This window comes from Lutra lutra, chromosome 8 (genome assembly GCF_902655055.1).
Source record: "Lutra lutra chromosome 8, mLutLut1.2, whole genome shotgun sequence".
In the NCBI taxonomy this organism is placed as follows: domain Eukaryota; kingdom Metazoa; phylum Chordata; class Mammalia; order Carnivora; family Mustelidae; genus Lutra; species Lutra lutra.
In genome coordinates, this window is record NC_062285.1 from 38,353,222 (window position 1) to 38,372,922 (window position 19,701).

The window sequence follows — 19,701 nt, forward strand, 5'->3', positions numbered from 1 at the left end:
ATCTGTTCTGCAGCCTATGGATCAAGGAGTAATTCAACTTTAAAAGTCTTACTATTTTTTTTTTAAAGATTTTATTTATTTATTTGACAGAGATCACAAGTAGGCAGAGAGGCAGAGAGAGAGAGAGAAGGAAGCAGGCTCCCCGCTGAGCAGAGAGCCCGATGCGGGGCTCGATCCCAGGACCCTGGGATCATGACCTGAGCCGAAGGCAGAGGCTTTAACCCACTGAGCCACCCAGGCACCCCAAAAGTCTTACTATTTAAGGAACATATTTTGTTAAGGCTGTAGCTGCCATGATAGTGAGTGATTCATCTGACAGATCCAGGCAGAATAAATTGAAAACCTTCTGGAAAAGGTTCACCATTCTAGATTCTATTAAGAATATCCCTGATAGATGAGACAAGGCCTGAATATCAACATGAACAGGAGTTTGGAAGAAGCTGATTGCAGTCTTGGCATGGACGACTTTGAGTATTCAAGACTTCAGTGGAGGAGATAACTGCAGATGGTGGAAGTAGCAAAACTAGAATTAGAAGTGGAGCCTGAAGATGGGACTGAATTGCTGTAATCTCATGATGAAACTTGAGCAGTTGAGGAGTTGCTTCTTATGGACAAGCAGAGAAAGTCGTTTCCTGAGATGAAATCTGCTGGTGAAGATGCTGTGAAGATTATTGAAATGACAATAAAGAATTTAGAATATTACATAAACTTAGTGGATAGTGCAGTGGCAGGATTTGAGAGCATTGACTCCAGTTTTGAAAGAAGTTCTAATTGTGGGGGCGCCTGGGTGGCTCAGTGGGTTAAGCCGCTGCCTTCGGCTCAGGTCATGATCTCGGGGTCCTGGGATCGAGTCCCACATCTGGCTCTCTGCTCAGCAGGGAGCCTGCTTCCCTCTCTCTCTCTCTCTCTGCCTGCCTCTCTGTCTACTTGTGATCTCTCTCTGTCAAATAAATAAATAATCTTTAAAAAAAAAAAAAAACTTAAAAAAAAAAAGTTCTAATTGTGCGTTAAAATGCTATCAGACAGCATTGCATTCTTCAGAGAAGTCACACGTGAAAGAGCCAGTTGATGTGGCAGACTCTGTTGTTGTTGTCTACCAATTGAGCCAGCCAGGTGTCCCAGACTCTGTTGTTTTAAGAAATTGCCACAGCCACCCCAACCTTCAGCAACCATCCCCCTGATCAGGCAGCAGCCCGAGTGACATGGAGATAAGACCCTCCACCAGTGAAAAGCTCAAATGATGTTGAGCATTTTTTAGCAATACAGGGTTTTTAAATTAAGGTATATACATTGCTTTTTTAGGCATATTACTATTGCATATTTAATAGGCTGCGGTATAGGGTAAATATAACTTTTATATGTGTTGAGAAACCAGAAAGTTCATTTGACTTATTTTATTATGGTACTCGTTTTATTATTGTGGTCTGAAACAAAACCCACAATATCTCCAAGGTCTGCCTGTACATTGGTGGAGACTCATGAAGTCGGTTTTTGTGGTATAGTCTCATTTCAGGTTTAACCTTTGTTATTAATGGGGTATCGTTTTTCCTTGTTCTGTAGTAATTTGAGTATTGCATCTCTTGATCATTTTATTTATTGTTTGATCACATTTCTTTAAGGACTCTTTTCCTATAAACTCAACTTCTTCTTATGCCCTTGAGACTCTAATCTCAACCCTTTCTTTGCATATTGTGCCCTTGTCTTTCCTATCTTGAAGAAAGTTTTCATTTTTTTCCTACCAAAAAACTCGAGTGGTTTTTCTGTGGTTAGTGCCCTTGTTTCCTTTTTATCCCTTCATTGTCACTGTCATTCTGAAATTCTCAGAATTTGCTAGTGACTTTATTGCCAAAATCTAGTTGTTCTTTGTCTTTTATCCCCATGACCTCTTTGTTGCACTACATTTTGCTTCTTTGTTCCTTTCCCTAACACTTGCTTACTGTTTCTTGCACCTGATAACACTTGCAGTCACTTTAAAAAAAAAAAAAAAAAAAAAAAAAATTTATTTATTTATTTATTTTAGAGAGAGAACAAGCTGGGGGAGAGACAGGGAAAGGGAGCGAGAGAATCCATAAGCAGACTCCCTGCTGAGCATGGAGCCCAACTTGGGGCTCCATCCCAGGACCCTGAGATCATGACCTGAGTTGAAACCAAGAGTCAGCCTCTCAACCAAGTCACCCAGGTGCCCCTTGCCAGTCACTTTTAATTATTTTCCTCATCTTCAATTGCCAGTGTTTGCCTTTGACCTTTTATTGTTTTCCTTTAGTGCTACTTTACAAGGAATTCTTAGCTTTTCTTAGGATTTTACCTCTTTTTCAATTACTACCTTGTGGTTTCATTTCTCAGGTCTTGATATTTCCTCCTAGTTTATGGAAACACAGGAATTATTGTCACTCTGAAAAAGGTGTCATGTCCAGTCACCAATTTGTAATCCAGGTTTCCCTGGGAGACATTTCTGTTTAGCTTTTTGTCATCTTACTTTCAGCATCTGAGATAGAATATCATCTCCTCTCCATCTACCCTTTCACAGACCACTTTACTAATTGCCAGTAAGTATCAGGATCATTATTTTAAAAACTTGATGCGATCCTTGACTCATCTGTCTCTTTCACAGTCATCTGCTATCTTGTTTGAAGTTTTTATTTGGGCAATGTCTCATTAATTCCACCCCCACCCCCCTTTTCTTTACTGCTACCGTTTGGTTTCATTCCTTAATTTTCTCACCTTGATTATTTCAAATAGCCTTTTAATTTGTATCTTTTTTTTCTTCTCTCTGTTCCCTCCTAATAATTTATAATTTTCTGAGTTATATAATGTTGAAAAGTATTATAAGGAAAAATTGTTCTGTGATAGCAAAGCTTGGGAAATGGTAGATTAAGAAAAAACTACTTGGGGGGGTGGTGCCTGGGTGGCTCAGTGGGTTGGGCCTCTGCCTTCAGCTCAGGTCATGATCCCCGGGTCCTGGGGTGGAGCCCCGAGTCAGCCTCTCTGCTCAGCGGGGAGCCTGCTTCCTTCTCTCTCTCTGCCTGCCTCTCTGCCCGCTCTCTCTCTGTCAAATAAATTAAAAATCTTCAAAAAGAAAAAATAAAAAATTACTTGGGGATAAAGAAGTAATTATTCCTTACTGTAAAACTTCTATGATATGCTGGTGTTCATTGTTAATCTCTTAAATTGGGAGTGATATGGGTAATGCATAGCGTTTTCCCATAGACAATTTAATTTTTTTGCAGAGTATCTTCTAGGGCTAGGGGTTCCTGGAGCATACTTTAGGATTTGGTGTAAAATTTATTTGAGACAGAGACAGACAGACAGAAAGTGAGTGGCAGGGGGTGGGGGCCTCAGGGCACAGAGAGGGAGAATCCCAAGCCGATTTAACCAACTGAACTATCCAGGTGCCCCAGATTTCTTGATGTATTAATGTCCTGTTTGCCAGCTGTTCTGAAGCTGTGTAAATTCTTAGAAGCTCAAAAATACCTGCAGTGCATTTTGGAACCATTTTTACATGAAATAATTTTTTAAAAAGATTTTTTATTTATCACAGAGAGAGAGAGAGAGAAAGCACAAGCAGGGGAGGCAGCAGGCAGAGGGAGAAGCAGGCTCCCCACTGAGCAGGGAGCCTGGTGCTGGATCCTGGGATCATGACCTGAGTTGAAGGCAGGCACTTAACTGACTGAGCCACCCAGGCTTCCCTACATGAAATAATTTTTAAAGCAAATATTAAATGCTAATATCAGAAATGGGAAGATATGGGTGTATGGTTAAGAGACATGTAGATTAAAACCAATATCAAAAACAAGATCTGTTTTGTAAGAACTGAATTGTGTCTGCCAGTGAATAAATTATTGGGTTTTTACCTTGGGTAAGTGAAAACAGTTTGCTTTCATAGGGAAATTAGGTTCATAAGTACCTTGCTTACACAAGTAGTGACTCTAAAGATAACCCTTGTATATTAAATGAAAGTCTTTATAAAATGCACTTCAAATGCTCTTATTTTCTTAAGCTGGCAGACTGAATTTTCTTTTTGATGTCTTGCTGAAGTAGATTATATTTTGATTTGCATAGTTGAAATAATTCTTACTACTTTGCATATATTTGTATATATCCATGTTATTTTGAGATCATTGATTACTAATGTATTTATATTCAAGATTCAAGGGTATATTATCCCTGGGACAAAAAAAAAAATTGGGGGGGGGCGGAGCCTGGGTGGCTCAGTGGGTTAAAGCCTCTGCCTTCGGCTCAGGTCATGATCTCGGGGTCCTGGGATCCCCACATCGGGTTCTCTGCTCGGTGGGGAGCCTGCTTTCCCCCCTCTCTCTGCCTCTGTGCCTACTTGTGATTTCTCTCTCTGTCAAATAAATAAATAAAATCTTAAAAAAAAATTTTTTAATTGATGTTTTTCTTGCTTTAAGGAGAAGACAATCATATGAAACAAAATATATAGCTTCATGAGTTGTTATATAGTAAACTTTGCTGTCATCACAATTCTAGTCAAGAAATAGAACTTTGTTAGCCACTCCAAAATTATCTCCCAATTACAGTTTCTCTCCCTCTCCTCAAAAATGACTGCTTTGACCTTTGTAGTAAGTTCCCTGCATTTAAAAAATAGTGTATCAGTCAACTGTGTATTCTTGCACACAAAGGTTTAATGTTTCCCATTTTAAAAAAATTAAGAATGATTAATTTTAGAAAGTATTTTGATGATGTGCCATTGTACCCCTCGTGTTTATATCTTAAGTCAGATTTACCTGTAGAAGAAAATTTAATAACTCTAAGTTCTGATGCTTGAGAGCTTATAAAGACTTGATGTAGTGACATGAATTGTTTTTCAGGGTGTCCTGATGTCAGAAGAAGAAGTGTTTGAACTTGTTCCTGATGATGAGCGACAGTGTTCAGCGTGCAGAACCACGTGTTTTCTCTCTGCTCTCACATGCTCCTGTAATCCTGAACGCCTCGTGTGTCTCTACCATCCAACTGATCTGTGCCCCTGCCCCATGCAGAAGAAATGTCTTAGGTATCCTTAAGTTTCTTGTAAAGCTTGTTACTTCTTTTAAAACTGAGTGCACTGTTCTTTGTAATTCCCCTTCCCCGCGTGTGCACTGGGAACTTTTCCTTGTCTCTGCTTCCCTGCTGAGGACCAGTCCTTTAAAGTTGGCCCTAAACTTGGCAACTAATGTTAGATTTTTTTTTAATTGATTTCACATGTTCCCTGTCTCTCCCTGCCTTAAAACTCTGTGAGTGGCTTTGATCTAAGACCCCATTTCCTTGGTCATTTATTAAGCTGATTTTACTTAAAATTTATTTTAACGTTGTTGTTGGTTTGCAACGTTTTTAATTTCTGTGTTTTTTGTTTATTTGTTTTGTTTTTCTTTGTGCTTAGATACCGCTACCCATTAGAGGACCTCCCTTCTCTGCTGTATGGTGTGAAGGTCAGGGCACAGTCCTATGACACTTGGGTCAGCCGTGTTACAGAAGCATTATCTGCCAACTTCAACCACAAGAAAGGTTAAGCTTTTGTGTGCATACACATTGAAAGAGGCCTTATTTTGTTTTATGTGCTTTTCCTCCAGTAAGGGAAACTTGTAGGCTTCATATGGGATTTGCAACTAGTAGGTAGGATAGTTTTCTATTTGAAAATTTTCTTTTACATAAATGGTTAATATAAAATGGGACAGACAACTAACTTACAGTAGATACGTATTTTGGGGAGCCATTGTTACCAGTGGACTGCCACTAAAGGTTAGTAAGAAAGAGGAATTACTTTCCTGGAGAGAAATTGTCTGTAAGGGTTAGGAACGGGCACCTGTTCTTAAGCTTTTGTTGCATTGGTGAGATTTTCACAGCTGCAGTGTTTCCACTAACTTGATGACTAACTTGAGAGAGTTTGGTGAGTATTTTTAAATGGATTTTTATGTCTGTGGTCATAGTATGTAGCTTTGTTTTTACAGATTTGATTGAATTACGAGTAATGCTGGAAGATGCTGAGGATAGGAAATACCCAGAGAATGATCTCTTCAGAAAACTCAGAGATGCTGTGAAGGAAGCTGAGACTTGCGCTTCTGTGGCTCAGCTGCTTCTGAGCAAAAAGCAGAAGCATAGGTAAGACTGAGAAGAGTTCTCCAGAGGTTTCCTGTGCATTTTTTCGTTTTGCTTGTTTGCTTTTCTTTTAGAGTAAAAGCCAGAAGTGTAGCTGGCCCCTCCCTGTATATCTTTGACCTCTTGTTGTGGTCATTTCTCTCCCTCCAATTATGTCCCGATTTTCTCTCCTACTGCTCTCCCTTTTTTCCTGTTCCACTCTGAGTCCTCTTCCCCTTTGAGCTTTTTAACACCAGGCATGCTTCTGCTTAGTGCCTTCGCACTTCTTTGCTCTTCGAGCACTCTTCCATCATGTCCAAGGGGCTTGTTCCCTCGCCTCTTTCAGGTCTTTTTCAGATAGTTGACACATTCTTCTTGAAGAGGCCTTCTCTGACAATGCTTTATAAAACTGCAGCCTTCTTATTCTTTTCCTGCTCTTTTCTCTTAGCCCTGTCACGTCCCGATATACTGGTTTATTATCTCCTCCTTTCTTTCCCAGTCCCACTAGACACCTTCTAGACTAGAATGTTGCAGACTTTTTTATCCTTTTTCATGGCTCTGTTTCTTGTGCTTAGAATAGTGTCCTGCAAATACTGGATGTGCAATAAATATTTGTAAATAAATAAATGGTACTACATGCTGAAGGCAGGTGGCAGCAAAGACTAACCTTGATGGATGCTGGAGAGGCTGTATTATTAAGAAGTGTAGAAGTATGCACCCTTGATTTAATGGAATTCACATGTGCTAAATTTTCTGTGGTACTGTTTTGTATCCATGCCAACACTTTCCTGAAGGGCTTTTGCTATGGCCCTTCATGTTGGGTTCTAAATTACTTTGTACATTTTTTATTTACCATTTGATTAGAGAACTTTTCTTTGAAGCATTGATCAAGGAATTTTCACCTGTCATTGGGTCACTAACCCCCTTGGGGAATCTGGCAAAAGCATAGGGACCCTCTTCTTAGAAAAATGTATATACACATACCATTCCGAATCCGTTTCAGAGGGGTTTATCGTCCCCTAGCCAAGTTAAAGGCCCTTGTTCCACATTTTAAGCTTTTTGAGGTAGAAGATTTAGTTTTATTAATAATAAACATAGTATTTTACTCTGAGGAATTTATTGATTGTTTAAAGTGCTCAATACTTGGAAGATTGGAGGAACTGTAACTTGGAGAATCTTTGTAACTTGTAAATCTTTGAGTCATTAACTAATGAGGTAAAAACCTAATTTGGAAGTGATCGCCATTACAGTAGAACCTCTCAAACATTCGTATTCTGGGATTGCTTGGGTGAGAATTCTAGAGAGACTAGAAGCTCCTTTGCTATCAGGTGACTATGGATTTTTCTTACTTATGTCTCAATATTATTTCATATCAGGCAGAGCCCAGATAGTGGGAGAACTCGGACCAAACTGACAGTGGAAGAATTGAAGGCCTTTGTCCAACAACTTTTTAGTCTTCCATGTGTCATCAGCCAAGCTCGACAAGTAAAGGTGGAGTATTACATTCTTTTCTTGGGTAATATCCTTTGTAGTATGAGTTTCTGTTTTGGGTAAACAAAATAGTATGTCTAGACTAGCTTTTTGTTCCGTTTATCACATAAATGCTGCTGTTTGAAGGTTTTCAGTAGGCAGTAAGAACCCCTGGTTTTGCTCTTAGGCTTTTATTCTCCTTTTCAAGTTCTGGAACCAAGGGAGTTAGTTTAGAATTTTTTCCTACATTGATTTTAGATCAGAATCCTCATTTAGCACAGATGTAATTGAGATGCAAGAAAATAGTTAAAAGAACCTGAATGTATCAGTAAGTTACTAGTTCATGAGCTTTTAAAAATGTGAGCTCTGGGGCGCCTGGGTGGCTCAGTGGGTTAAAGCCTCTGCCTTCGGCTCAGGTCATGGTCCCAGGGTCCTGGGATCGAGGCCCGCATCGGGCTCTCTGCTCGGCGGGGAGCCTGCTTCCTCCTCTCTCTCTCTGACTGCCTCTCTGCCTACTTGTGATCTCTCTGTCAAATAAATAAATAAAATCTTAAAAAAAAAAAAAATGTGAGCTCTGAAATTACTAGGGCCCTGATGGCTTCTTGAATATGTAGTCTTAAAAAGTATATATCAAATATATTAATCAGCATAGTTAGTAATCCTCTGGTAGTTTGTGGTGGTTTGTGATTTGGCCATGGGCAGGGTATCTAAAATGGTTTTTATCAAGGTTATCAGCTTAGGGGCACCTAGGTGGCTCAGTTGGTTAAGCATCTGCCTTGGGCAGAGGTCCTGATCCTAGGGTCCTGGAATCGAGCCCCGCATTAGGCTCCCTGCTCAGCAGGAAGCCTGCTTCTCACTTTTCCTCTGCCTGCTACTCCCCCTGCTTGTGTGCACTCTCTCTCTGTCAAATAAATAAAATCTTAAAAAAAAAGGGGGGTGGTTATCCGTGTGAAAATTCCAGTATCAGTTGTGTTTCTGATGTTATTCTATGTCGTGGGAGCATTTAGTAGTTGACCACTCTTTCCTTCCTGAGAAAACTTTATTCTCTAAACATCTGTGACATCATCACACGTTTTTCTTCGCTCATTCACAGTTCCTTCTTTTTGGTGTTCTTTGTCATTTGTTTTCTCCTTGGCTTGACTTCTAAGTGTTGGAGTATATTAGGAGTCTCAGCTCTTTTTTTAGATCCTGACATCTTACTTGTTCAGTGACATTAATATCACCTGTATCTTATTGATCCCCAGATCACCAGCTCTCAATGCTTTTGTTCTCTCCTACTGGTTTGTACATCCAGTTGTGTACTCTGCTTATCCAGTTGTATCCCTCTGCCTATGACTAAAAGGCATCTTAAAAGCCTTTTAGTAAATCAAATCCTTGATTCCTTTATTTCCCTTATAGCCCACATCCAGTCTCTAAACAAATGTGAATATTCAGAATGTTTCCCAAAGTGAACCATTTGCCATCATCTCCATTGCTTAAACTGTGCTCTGAACTGCTAGATTCTGACCCTTGGATTACTGTAATAGCCTCTTAACTCCTCTCCCTTTTTCTTCTCTTGTCCCTGACAGTTTTTCATTTGGTAGCCATTGTGATCATGTAAAATGTAAATCAAATCATATCACTTCTCTGTGGTTAAAATTCTCCAGTGCTTCCCCAAAACCATTGGAATGAAATCTAAACTCCTAATCTATATGGCATTATGTAATCTGAACTCTGCTTATTTTTAAACTGCATTTCTCCCCTTTGCTTCCCATCATCCACTTTAGAGCAAGACATTTCTCTGTGAAAGGTTGTGCAGTTATTATCCGCCCGGCCTGAACTGCTCTTCCTCCTAAGGTCTTCATATGGGTCTCACCTCTAGCTCCTCATTTTAGTGTCAGTTCATCTGTTTCCTGTGACCACCGTTGCAAAGTAAAATGCCCACCTCTCTGGTCATTCTCTATTGTGTTGCCCTGTTTTATTTTCACAGCACTTAAAATTAACTGAAACATTTTATATGCAGTGTCTGACTGTGTATATGTTCCTTGAAGACAAGGACTTCGTTTGTTTCAGTGCTGTGTGCTTAGAACAGTGGCTGCATCGTAGTCTGCTGTCATTAAATATTGTTTGAATGAATTAATTATATTTTAAAAGTAAGTGTGTAAGTAATTACAGAGAAGCATAATTATGTTCTTAACTAGTATATCTGGTGCTGTTGGATTATTGGATTAGAATTATTAGTCTAGAATTTGATAGTTTGCCTGAGCTTATATCTATTCCATACTCATTTTGTATCTTTTAAATTTGTTTTTTATTTTTATTTTTTTTACTTTTTCAGAATCTCCTGGATGATGTGGAAGAGTTTCATGAACGTGCTCAAGAGGCCATGATGGATGAAACCCCGGATTCTTCCAAACTTCAGATGTTGATAGACATGGGCTCTAGTCTCTATGTGGAGCTACCTGAATTAGCCCGACTAAAGCAAGAACTACAGCAGGCTCGATGGTTGGATGAAGTAAGACTGACCCTGTCAGATCCACAACAGGTCACTTTGGATGTCATGAAGAAACTGATAGACTCTGGGGTGGGGTTGGCCCCCCACCATGCCGTGGAGAAGGCAATGGCTGAACTACAGGAGCTCCTTACAGTCTCTGAGCGATGGGAAGAAAAGGCTAAGGTCTGCCTACAGGCAAGGTGAACACATATATTGGTGACTGTTGCCTCTTTAATAACTAAGGTAGAACTGAAGGAGGAACATAAGTATCTGTTTCATTAAATATTTAGTTAGATGTTTTATGCCTTCGCTGACCAGTCACTAAATTATCAAATAAGTCTGCATATAAACAGTTTCAAATATTGTGTGCATGTTTGTGCAGAGTACTTTGCTAAGTAGTTTAAGTGAAACAAAGTAGTATTTTGTTTAGAACCTTCCCATTACCTATACTATAGTTCAGAGCTAAGAAATGTAATGCTCACTGCAATATGTTATTGTTAACTGAAAGGTACAGAAAAATGCTATAGGAATTCAGAGGAGGAGAGGTCATTTTTAGCTTTGGTGGTCAGGAGAGAAGCTTGAGAGAAAATAAAGAACTTAGGTAAGGCTTTGAAGCGTGAGTGGGGTTGAGTGGAAGGGGAGTAAGAAAGATCAAGCTAATAAGTTTAAAGAATATATAGGGTGTGTTAGGCGACAAAAGTTAAATGGGCTTTATTTGAGTAAGGATTTATGTAGGAAAGTAGTGGGAAAGGGGAAGCAAGAAAGACAGGAGACCATTACACAGTTGCATTAGCATTGGTACCCTCATTGGGTTTGCAAGATTTCAGTAAAGCATTCACCATACTTGATTGTTTATCAACTAATTAGACTGTAATGTTCTTTATGAAAGTATTTCTTCAGCTAAAATTAAGATCTATAATTTCTCTTGTGAGGATGAGGAACCTGGCCTACTTAAAGCCCATAGTTAGTAAATAACACAGCTTTTCCTGTCAACTGCAACAAAAATAAGTGGCTGGCAAAGTACTTAAGTACCCAAAGACTTCAGAATGAAGTGGAAAAGGCTTTAAATTTGAGCTGTGTTGGGACACCTGGGTAGCTCAGTCAGTAAACCATCTGCCTTTGGCTCAGGTTGTGATCCCAGGGTCCTCGATTGAGTTCCACATTGGGCTCCCTGCTCAGCGGGAAGTCTCCTTCTCCCTTTGCCTGCTGCCCCCTGCTCGAGCTTGCTCTCTCTCTCTCTCTCGTTCTCTCTGGCAAATAAAATCTTAAAAAAAAAAAAAAAAGTCCGTTGTAAGACCTCCAGAGAGATGATAAATAAATAAAGAGATTTGAGCTGTGTTATATAACGAACACAGTTCTGTTTAACCGAGAAAAGGCTGGATATATTTTTGCTGGATATTTTGCTGTCTAGTTGTCATGGGGAATACATACTAAAATGTATCCATAGCTTTTCCTGTTAGAAACCTTCAAATTATTCATGGCAGTTCCAGGAGTGTAGTAAATGGGAAAAGCTAAATAACTGGAATGCAAAACCTGATTTGATACACCTGATGCAGCTTAGTGTAGTCTGTAGAATGAGATTTTGTTGATAGTAGTATTTGAAGACTTTTTTCCTCTCATTTTCCACATTTACCAGTCACTAAGTTTTAAGGAGCTCACCTGTAAAATGTCCCTCGTATCTGTCTTCTTCAACTCCATTGTCACTGACCTAGGTATGGTGTTCTTGTATTTTCCCTTAATCTTTGCAATTCAGTGTTTATGGAGTACCTACTACATGCCAAGTACTCTTTTTAAGTGCAATAGAGATAGTAGGGGAAAAGACCCACAAAGTCCCTGCTGTACAATAGAGCCAACATTCTAGTGGGGAGAGACAGGTGAATAAGTGAGTGAATGAATGTTTGAATGAACTTCAGATAATTAGTGTCACGAAGAAAATAAAATTAGTAAGAAAATAGAGGGAGAGGGCTTGGTGGGGAGAGTGGAAAGTGGAATCTTTTTTGTTTTCTAACTTCTGTCGAAGTTAGATTTCTGAAACACATCTACAGTGTTCTTGGCCTTTTGGATTGGTTAATTCCTGACCACTGTTTTCTCAATATCCTCCTCCTCTGCTTTTGGCCCTCTCTGCCTGCCTCTTGAATAATGTCTTTCCTCAAGATTCTGGCCTAGACCACTTCCTTTTTCACTCTGTACATCTCCCTGGAAATTTCTTATTTTCTGGCTCCATTGGCCATCTGTATGCTGATTAACTCCAAATTCTTATCTATAACATTGATATTTTTCGTAGATACTATCTGCCTATTTGGTAATTCCATTGGATGTCTTGTTGGTACCTCAGATTCCCCATATCCAAAATTGGATTCATTAACTCTTTCCCATCATCTCATCCTTTGCTCCTTTTTCCTTTGAATTAAACCATTGTTTTTCTCCTTTAAACAAGCTTTGGAAATTACCTTTGACCTTTCCTTTCCATTTCCATACCCTCAACCTTAGTTAACTACCAAGTCACATTGATTATATTTCCTTGATGTTTTTCACTTTCATTCTTCTTTGGGGTACTGTCATAGTTGGCCTAAATCATAGCCACAGTCTCTGGGACCTCACCCTGCTCTCACCCATTCTCTACACTGCAACTAGTATTTTCTTAAAATACAGGTGTAGTTTTTTTTCACTCCCTTGCTTAGAGCCCTTCACTGTTTCCCATTCCCCTGGGGATGACATTTAGAGTCCTTCATCTAATTCATAAGGCCATCTTGTAATCTAGCCCTTTGCTTAAGGATCTAGCCTCATCCCTTGCTATTCTTCCTTTGCATTCTGTGTTTCAAGTGTAGTGATCACCCTGCTTTCCTCAGACATGCCATGTTCTTTCTTGTCTCTGGGCCTTTGCGTGTGCTCATTTTCTCCTCTGGAACACTCTTCCCTTCTCCCCATCCCCTGTGGTATACTCCTACCCAGCTTCTGGTCTTCCTGACTCACTCCTATTCAGAAAGGCTAAGAAAGCTTAGACGTCACTTCTGGGAATCCTTCCATCACCTGCCAAGTCAGTTTAGGTCCCCCTGCTATTATATTTTGATAGCATCTCAACAGTACTATGAATAATCCCCCTCTAATACCACAAGATTAAAATGTTTAATGAGGCAAGGGCTCTGACACTCTGTCACTCCTGTGTATTAATACTCTCCAGAACCTAGCACCGTGCCTAGCACATGGTAGGATTCATGGATAATGAAACTGTTCCCACCCTCAGTAGCTTCCTATTGCTTCCATGGTGAAATTCATGGCTCTCAAAATCTCTTATATCTGTTTGCATCTTTCTTTCCTGTCAAAATTCCCCTACTTCTTGCTCTTACTCCTGCTCCTACCTCACTCCCATCCTCACACTGGACTACTTTTTTTTTTTTTTTAAGATTTTAGTTTTTAAATTAAAAAATAGATATAATCTCTACCCCCCCACCAAGTGGTGCTTGAACTCATGACCCTGAGATCAGGAGCTACATGCTGTACCCACTAAGCCAGCCAGGCGCTCCTGGACCTTTAACTTATTTTAAAACATTTCTTCATGTCTTTGTTCATTATATTCTGGGTTGTTTTTTTTTTTTTTCCTTTAACCTTTCACTTGAGAAAATCACACTTCTTTTTTAAGCTTCGGCTCGAAGCCTGTCTCAGCTCCTTTAAGCAGAATTAATCACAACTTCCCATAGTGGTGAACCTAAAATGATTTGCTCTTTGTCCCCAGTACAAGTTTAATTCTTACCTTGTATTCTGATTCATTGAGGATAAGGTCTATTTTATTCATCTTTTAACTAGGTGGTATTGAATGTGGTTGAATTAATTCCTGGACTCCTAGACTGTTGCTTTCCACACTGCTGTCTGACATGCATTTCTGACAATTTCAGATATTGTGGAGAACTAACATAGATGCAATTATTTTTTTTGATTTTTTAAAAGATTTTATTTATTTATTTGAGAGAGAGACAGTGAGAGAGAACATGAGTGAGGAGAAGGGCAGAGAGAGAAGCAGACTCCCCGTGGAGCTGGGAGCCCGATGCGGGACTCGATCCCAGGACTCTGGGATCATGACCTGGGCCGAAGGCAGTTGTCCAACCAACTGAGCCACCCAGGCGTCCCACATAGATGCAATTTAGTGTAGTGGAAAGAGTAAGGTGTCTGAGACTCATTCTGAATCAGTGTTTGAGCTGTGCCATTCACTGTATTAAATGATTTTGGGAAAAAAATTGATTTTTGAGTTAAGGTTTTCTTATTTGTAAATTGGAAATTAAAGTAATAGCTGCTTTGCCTCCCTTACAGGATTGTGATAAGAACTAAATGAAATCATATATATGAAATTTCTCTGCATGTTCTAAAATGTTATTTAAATGTTGGTAGCATTTTGACTTTTCCTTATGCATTTGCCCTGTCTTTGTGGTTTTTTTAAGACCACGGCACAGTGTGGCAAGTTTAGAAAGCATAGTTAACGAAGCCAAAAACATTCCAGCCTTTCTACCCAATGTATTGTCCCTGAAAGAAGCATTACAAAAAGCTCGAGAATGGACAGCTAAAGTGGAAGCTATTCAGGTAAGGAGCCTCTTGAATTATCCTACGATTTGGGTAATGGCTATCTCACAGATGAATCCTTTAAGCCTTTAATTCTTTATGAGACTGAGCCTTTAATTCTTTAAAATAGAATAACCATAATAAAATAATGGTACTTAAAATTCAGTTGTTCTTCCATCTGATTCTGTCATTCAAAATAAATATTACCTATTTAAATGTTACTTGTTTCTCTCGACTCCCTGCTATGAAAGATGACGGAATTAGTTATTTATTTAACTCTTAGCAATAGGGAGTTTATTCCCTGCTGTATTCTTTGAATCTTTGCCATGTGTGCAAATAAATTTTAAAATAGGCAGAAAAAAGAAAATGAAATTAAAATTTACTAAACACCATAACACTTATAATAGATATTATTCTAGGTGTTTGGGAGTAGAAATGTGAGGGGAGGGTGTAAAGATAGTACCCTGGCACTCAGAAAGACATGTATTATATATTTTAATTTAAAACAATATATTACATACCTCCTGAATTATAAAAACCTTGCAGCATTTCAGTATTGAGTATGTATATACTTTTTTTTTTTTTTTTTGTATGAACTCTTTATTGTAGAACTATATCCAAAGAAAAGGAAACCAACTCTCTGCTGTCCCAAGAAAGAACATACTCTAGGTGTCAAGTTCTAATGACTTCTGTTTTAGTTTATTTTCAGTTAACTCTTTCTGGGAGCTTCTTAGCTCTGCTCTTTGTATGCTATTGTTAAAATTATCTGTATTTTCCAAACTAAGGATTGCTGGAGGGGAGATGGGTGGATAGGGGGAAACAGCTCCTCTGTTTCATCTTTTTTTTTTTTTTTTTAAGATTTTTTCATTTATTTGACAGAGATCACAAGTAGGCAGAGAGGCAGGCGGGGGGAAGCAGGCTCCCTGCTTAGCAGAGAGCCCGATGCAGGCCTTGATCCCAGGACCCCAAGATCATGACCTGAGCCTAAGGCAGAGGCTTAACCCATTGAGCCACTTAGGCACCCCATTCTCTGTTTCATCTTTAACCCATTTCAGGAGGTTGGTTGTCCTCAAATATTTGATAACCCTTAGTTGGCTGTTAATTTATGACTGTAGGACCAAGTCTACAAGATGGCTGTCTTGTGTTTCCTCTGTAATTTTGAAGGACTTGTCCTCCGCCAAGCCCTCCCTTCAGTGGGAAGACTTGACTCATAGGATCTAAGTAAGTGGACAACTTCTGTTGACAGGCATACTCTTTAAGATACAGAGCTTGGGAACAGGCTAAGTCAAGCCTTAGCCAGAAGGTCTTTCGTAGTCAAATGGCTATAGTTGGGTACAAGAAGGGATAGCAGTAAACATGGTATTTCTCAGCTGTATCTATTTGAGCTTTCTTTTACCTGTCTATTCTTTAATCCTAGTACCACAGTGATTTAATTATGCCATTGTAATATCACTTAGGGCTAGAACCTTCCCATTATCATTACTGAAGATTCACTTAAGTTGGGGTGCCTGGTTGGCTCAGTTGGTGGAGCATGTGGCTCTTGATCTCGGGATTGTGAGTTCAAGCCCCACATTGGGTGTGGAGCCTACTTAAAAAAAACAAAATCACTTAAGTATTTTGCCTGTTTTTCCAAATGTTCCAGTATAACTTTCAAAATGAATTTATAGGCAAATGAGTCAGTTAACATAGGAAATAACCTTTTATTGCTATGTCTGTTTATAGCATGTAACTATGCCTTTCCCTCATTCAGGGCTTCTTAGTAACAATGAATGTTAAGGGCATGTATACAGTTTCTTAGGCTCTGCCTGGAGATTCATCCAGTCTAAGGTATTACTCTGAATTACTGCCTGTTGGCTGCCAACCCACTGCAGGTGTTCTTGCCACATCCTTGAAATGGATTACTTGTTAACCCTCTCACCTCTTTATAATGATTTCTTTAGTAAACTTAAAGCAGTAATAGTTCTAAAAACAGTAATTTCATTATATGGAAATATTAAACCATTGTGACTTAGGCAAATATCTGTTCTCATCTGTATTTACATAACATAAAATGGAGGTGGTTATCAGCACCAAAATATTGCTCTGTAGTCATTGGAAAAGTTTGAAAGCCTTTGAAATAGGCAAAAGAAATTATGGGTGTCCTTTTAGTGGAGTATGGAAGTTTTCTGGAGAACTCTCCAAGATCATCTTATTCTATGAGTGCATGCTGTGGATTTTTTTTTGACCAGGCTATTTTACAGCTTTGTCAGTTATTAAAAAATTATAGTAATACAAATGAATTGTGTCCATAGAAAGACATTTATAATGAAACAATTGATTTCTTCATGGTAGAGAAGATGAATTGTCCTATATGATATTAAATATGTTTCCATCTGTTAGCAAATTTCCTGATTGTATTTATAAATGTCTTTTTTTTTTTTTAAAGATTTATTTATTTATTTTAGAGAGTGTTTGTGAATGGGGGAGGGTCACTGGAGGAGAGGGGAAGCAGACTTCCTGCCGAGCAGGGAGCTGGACGTGGAGCCTGATCTAACCAGGAGGTCGTGACCTGAGCTGAAACTAAGTGTCAGATGCTCAACCAATGGAGCCACCCAGATGCCCCTATGTGTCTTTTCTTTAGATTATCTTTTGAACTGATTTTTACATCTTGACTGGCTCCCTCGTTGATTAATAAAAATCTTTGACAGCATGAATTTTCAGACTTTTTAAAAAGGACATTGGAAGCTCTATTAGTTCAAGAGATAGAACTAGGTTTAAAGAACAACATTTAATAAAAAAAACTCAACACTAAATTCTTTGTAAGATCTGACCATTATCACTAGACCCCATAAGAAAGTGCAAGTCATGTGAGAATGCACTTTTGTGTTTCAGAGTGGCAGCAACTATGCTTACTTAGAGCAGCTGGAGAGCTTATCTGCTAAAGGGCGACCTATCCCTGTGCGTCTGGACGCGTTACCCCAGGTAGAATCACAAGTGGCAGCTGCTCGGGCATGGAGAGAACGGACTGGGAGGACCTTCCTTAAGAAGAATTCTAGCCATACCTTGTTGCAGGTAAAGAACGGTTAGTAATTTAATACCCTTAGGTAGGAGTTTCATTTGTGAAGGTTGTTTTCAATTTATCTGGTCATGGTTTTATAAGTGATTCTTATTAAGTGATACCAAATGTTGACTGGAAATCTGTTGCCTTAGGCAGACTTATCTGCAGTTCATCTTGTACTGCATCCAGAAAAGAATCAGCCTGGATCTTATCTCTGTTACTAATGGATTCTGTCCTTGAAATATCTTATATGTGTTACCCTTTTCATCTTGAGCAGTCGGGACGCCCTAGTAGTTAAAGAGCATAGGCTTTGGAGTAAGGTACTTCATGTTGAGAACTGGCTCTCTAATTGCTAACCCTGTGTTCTTGGGCAAGTTGTTTCCTTTCCAAGCCTTCATTTCCCCAGTTTGTAAAATACAGGTGATACACCTACAAAAGAAGGTGGTTGTGAGGATTGCATTAGGTTTGTGTAGAAGGTACATAAGAAAGTGCCTAGGACAAGATGAGTGGTCAGTAAATGGTTCCTTTTTATTATTTTCAGTTTTAAGATTTTTTTAAAAGCCAGGACTCAGTGTTTGGTTTTATTTTTGTAGGTGCTGAGTCCCCGGACTGACATTGGTATATATGGGAGTGGTAAAAACAGGAGGAAAAAAGTAAAAGAACTAATAGAAAAAGAAAAAGAAAAGGATCTGGACCTTGAGCCTCTGAGTGATCTGGAGGAAGGATTGGAGGAAACCAGAGATACAGCTATGGTGGTAAGAAATTATGTAATGCATTCTGAGTCTGCATCGTGAATACAGAATTCTTTAAAGCTATTAGATTAGCTGGTTTTATGTTCTTAACTATTTTTACTTTTATCTTTGGCTTTATAGTAAAATATTTCATTTTTGTATATTTATAATCCAAGTTTATTAGTGTGCTCATTCCCGTGAAACGGTCTTTTCCATATCTCTGTTCCTGTATATTGTTTTAATAGTTGTCTAATATTCCATCAGATTGTCCATAATTTATTGAACACTTTTCTGATACATCAAATACTTTATTACTGTTTGCTATTATGGATAATATAAAGTGAACTTCTTTATAAAGTCTTCTCCTCTTTTCAGATTATTTTCATATACTTGGCTCTTAGGAATGTGATTACCGGGTTAGAATTTAACAGCATTTTATGACATTTAATACTGTGCTTTTAAAAGGAATTGTATCTATTTAATGATACCAGCTGCTATTTAAAATATCTCCCTTCTCTTAGTCTCATTCACAGTATAGTGAATGCTCAAGAAAATACTTGTAACTAATTAGAATGATGGGTGTTTTTGGAGAGGAGGAGGAATGTGTGAAGATGACTAGGAGCCCGAGGATATAAAGAGAAATAAAAAATGAGTTTGGGCCTGGGCCTATTTAACAGTAGGGAATTGCATGCATTAAGTTACTTGATATGATGTTTCTGCCTGCATATGACCCTGGGTTTTTTGTTTTTTTTTTTTAAGATGTATTTATTTGAGTGAGAGAGCGCGTGAGCAGGGGGAGGGGCAGAGGGAGAGAGTGCAGGGAAGCAGACTCGCCCACATAGCAGGGAGCCTGATGTGGAGTTCGATCCCTGGACCCCAAGACCACAACCTGAGCTGAAACCAAGAGCTGGATGCTAAACTGACTTAGCCACCCAGGCATCCTCAAATGATCCTGTTTTGAGGCCAGTGGATATGATTTATTAGGGAGCCTGCCTATCAAGTCAGTCCTGTCAGATGAATAGAACTGGAAATTATTTCAAAATTGTTTCAGTGCTATCAGTTTAAAAAAGAAAATGTATTGGCAGTGTTCATGATTATTAAATTTTGTTTACTTTCACTTATTTTTTTAAATGAATTACATAAAACCTTGTTATATTTGGCCATCAGACTTTGTTATTCTATTTCTGCGTGAATTGGAGAAGCTGTTGAGAAAGAAATAAAAATTGATTTGTGTAGAAGTCATCCCCAGGGAAGGAATTACAAGGGGATGAGAAGTAATATTTATTGGGTGTTAACCTTGTGCGAGGCGCCAAGTTAGGCACTTTCATGTGTTAACCTTATTTAATCCTCAAAACAACAAAATGGGG

At 38.9% G+C, this 19,701-nt stretch overlaps 1 protein-coding gene across 1 annotated transcript in view; it reads left to right on the plus strand.

Moving 5' to 3' along the window:
* KDM5A (lysine demethylase 5A) overlaps positions 1–19,701 on the plus strand; it is a 101,972-nt gene that overhangs the window by 56,497 nt on the left and 25,774 nt on the right. The window contains exons 15-22 of the mRNA XM_047739968.1: positions 4,830–5,011; positions 5,378–5,502; positions 5,946–6,096; positions 7,449–7,563; positions 9,860–10,215; positions 14,449–14,587; positions 17,438–17,617; positions 18,197–18,358. Of these exons, the coding sequence (XP_047595924.1) occupies positions 4,830–5,011; positions 5,378–5,502; positions 5,946–6,096; positions 7,449–7,563; positions 9,860–10,215; positions 14,449–14,587; positions 17,438–17,617; positions 18,197–18,358 (1,410 nt within the window). The remainder of the gene's footprint in view (positions 1–4,829; positions 5,012–5,377; positions 5,503–5,945; positions 6,097–7,448; positions 7,564–9,859; positions 10,216–14,448; positions 14,588–17,437; positions 17,618–18,196; positions 18,359–19,701) is intronic.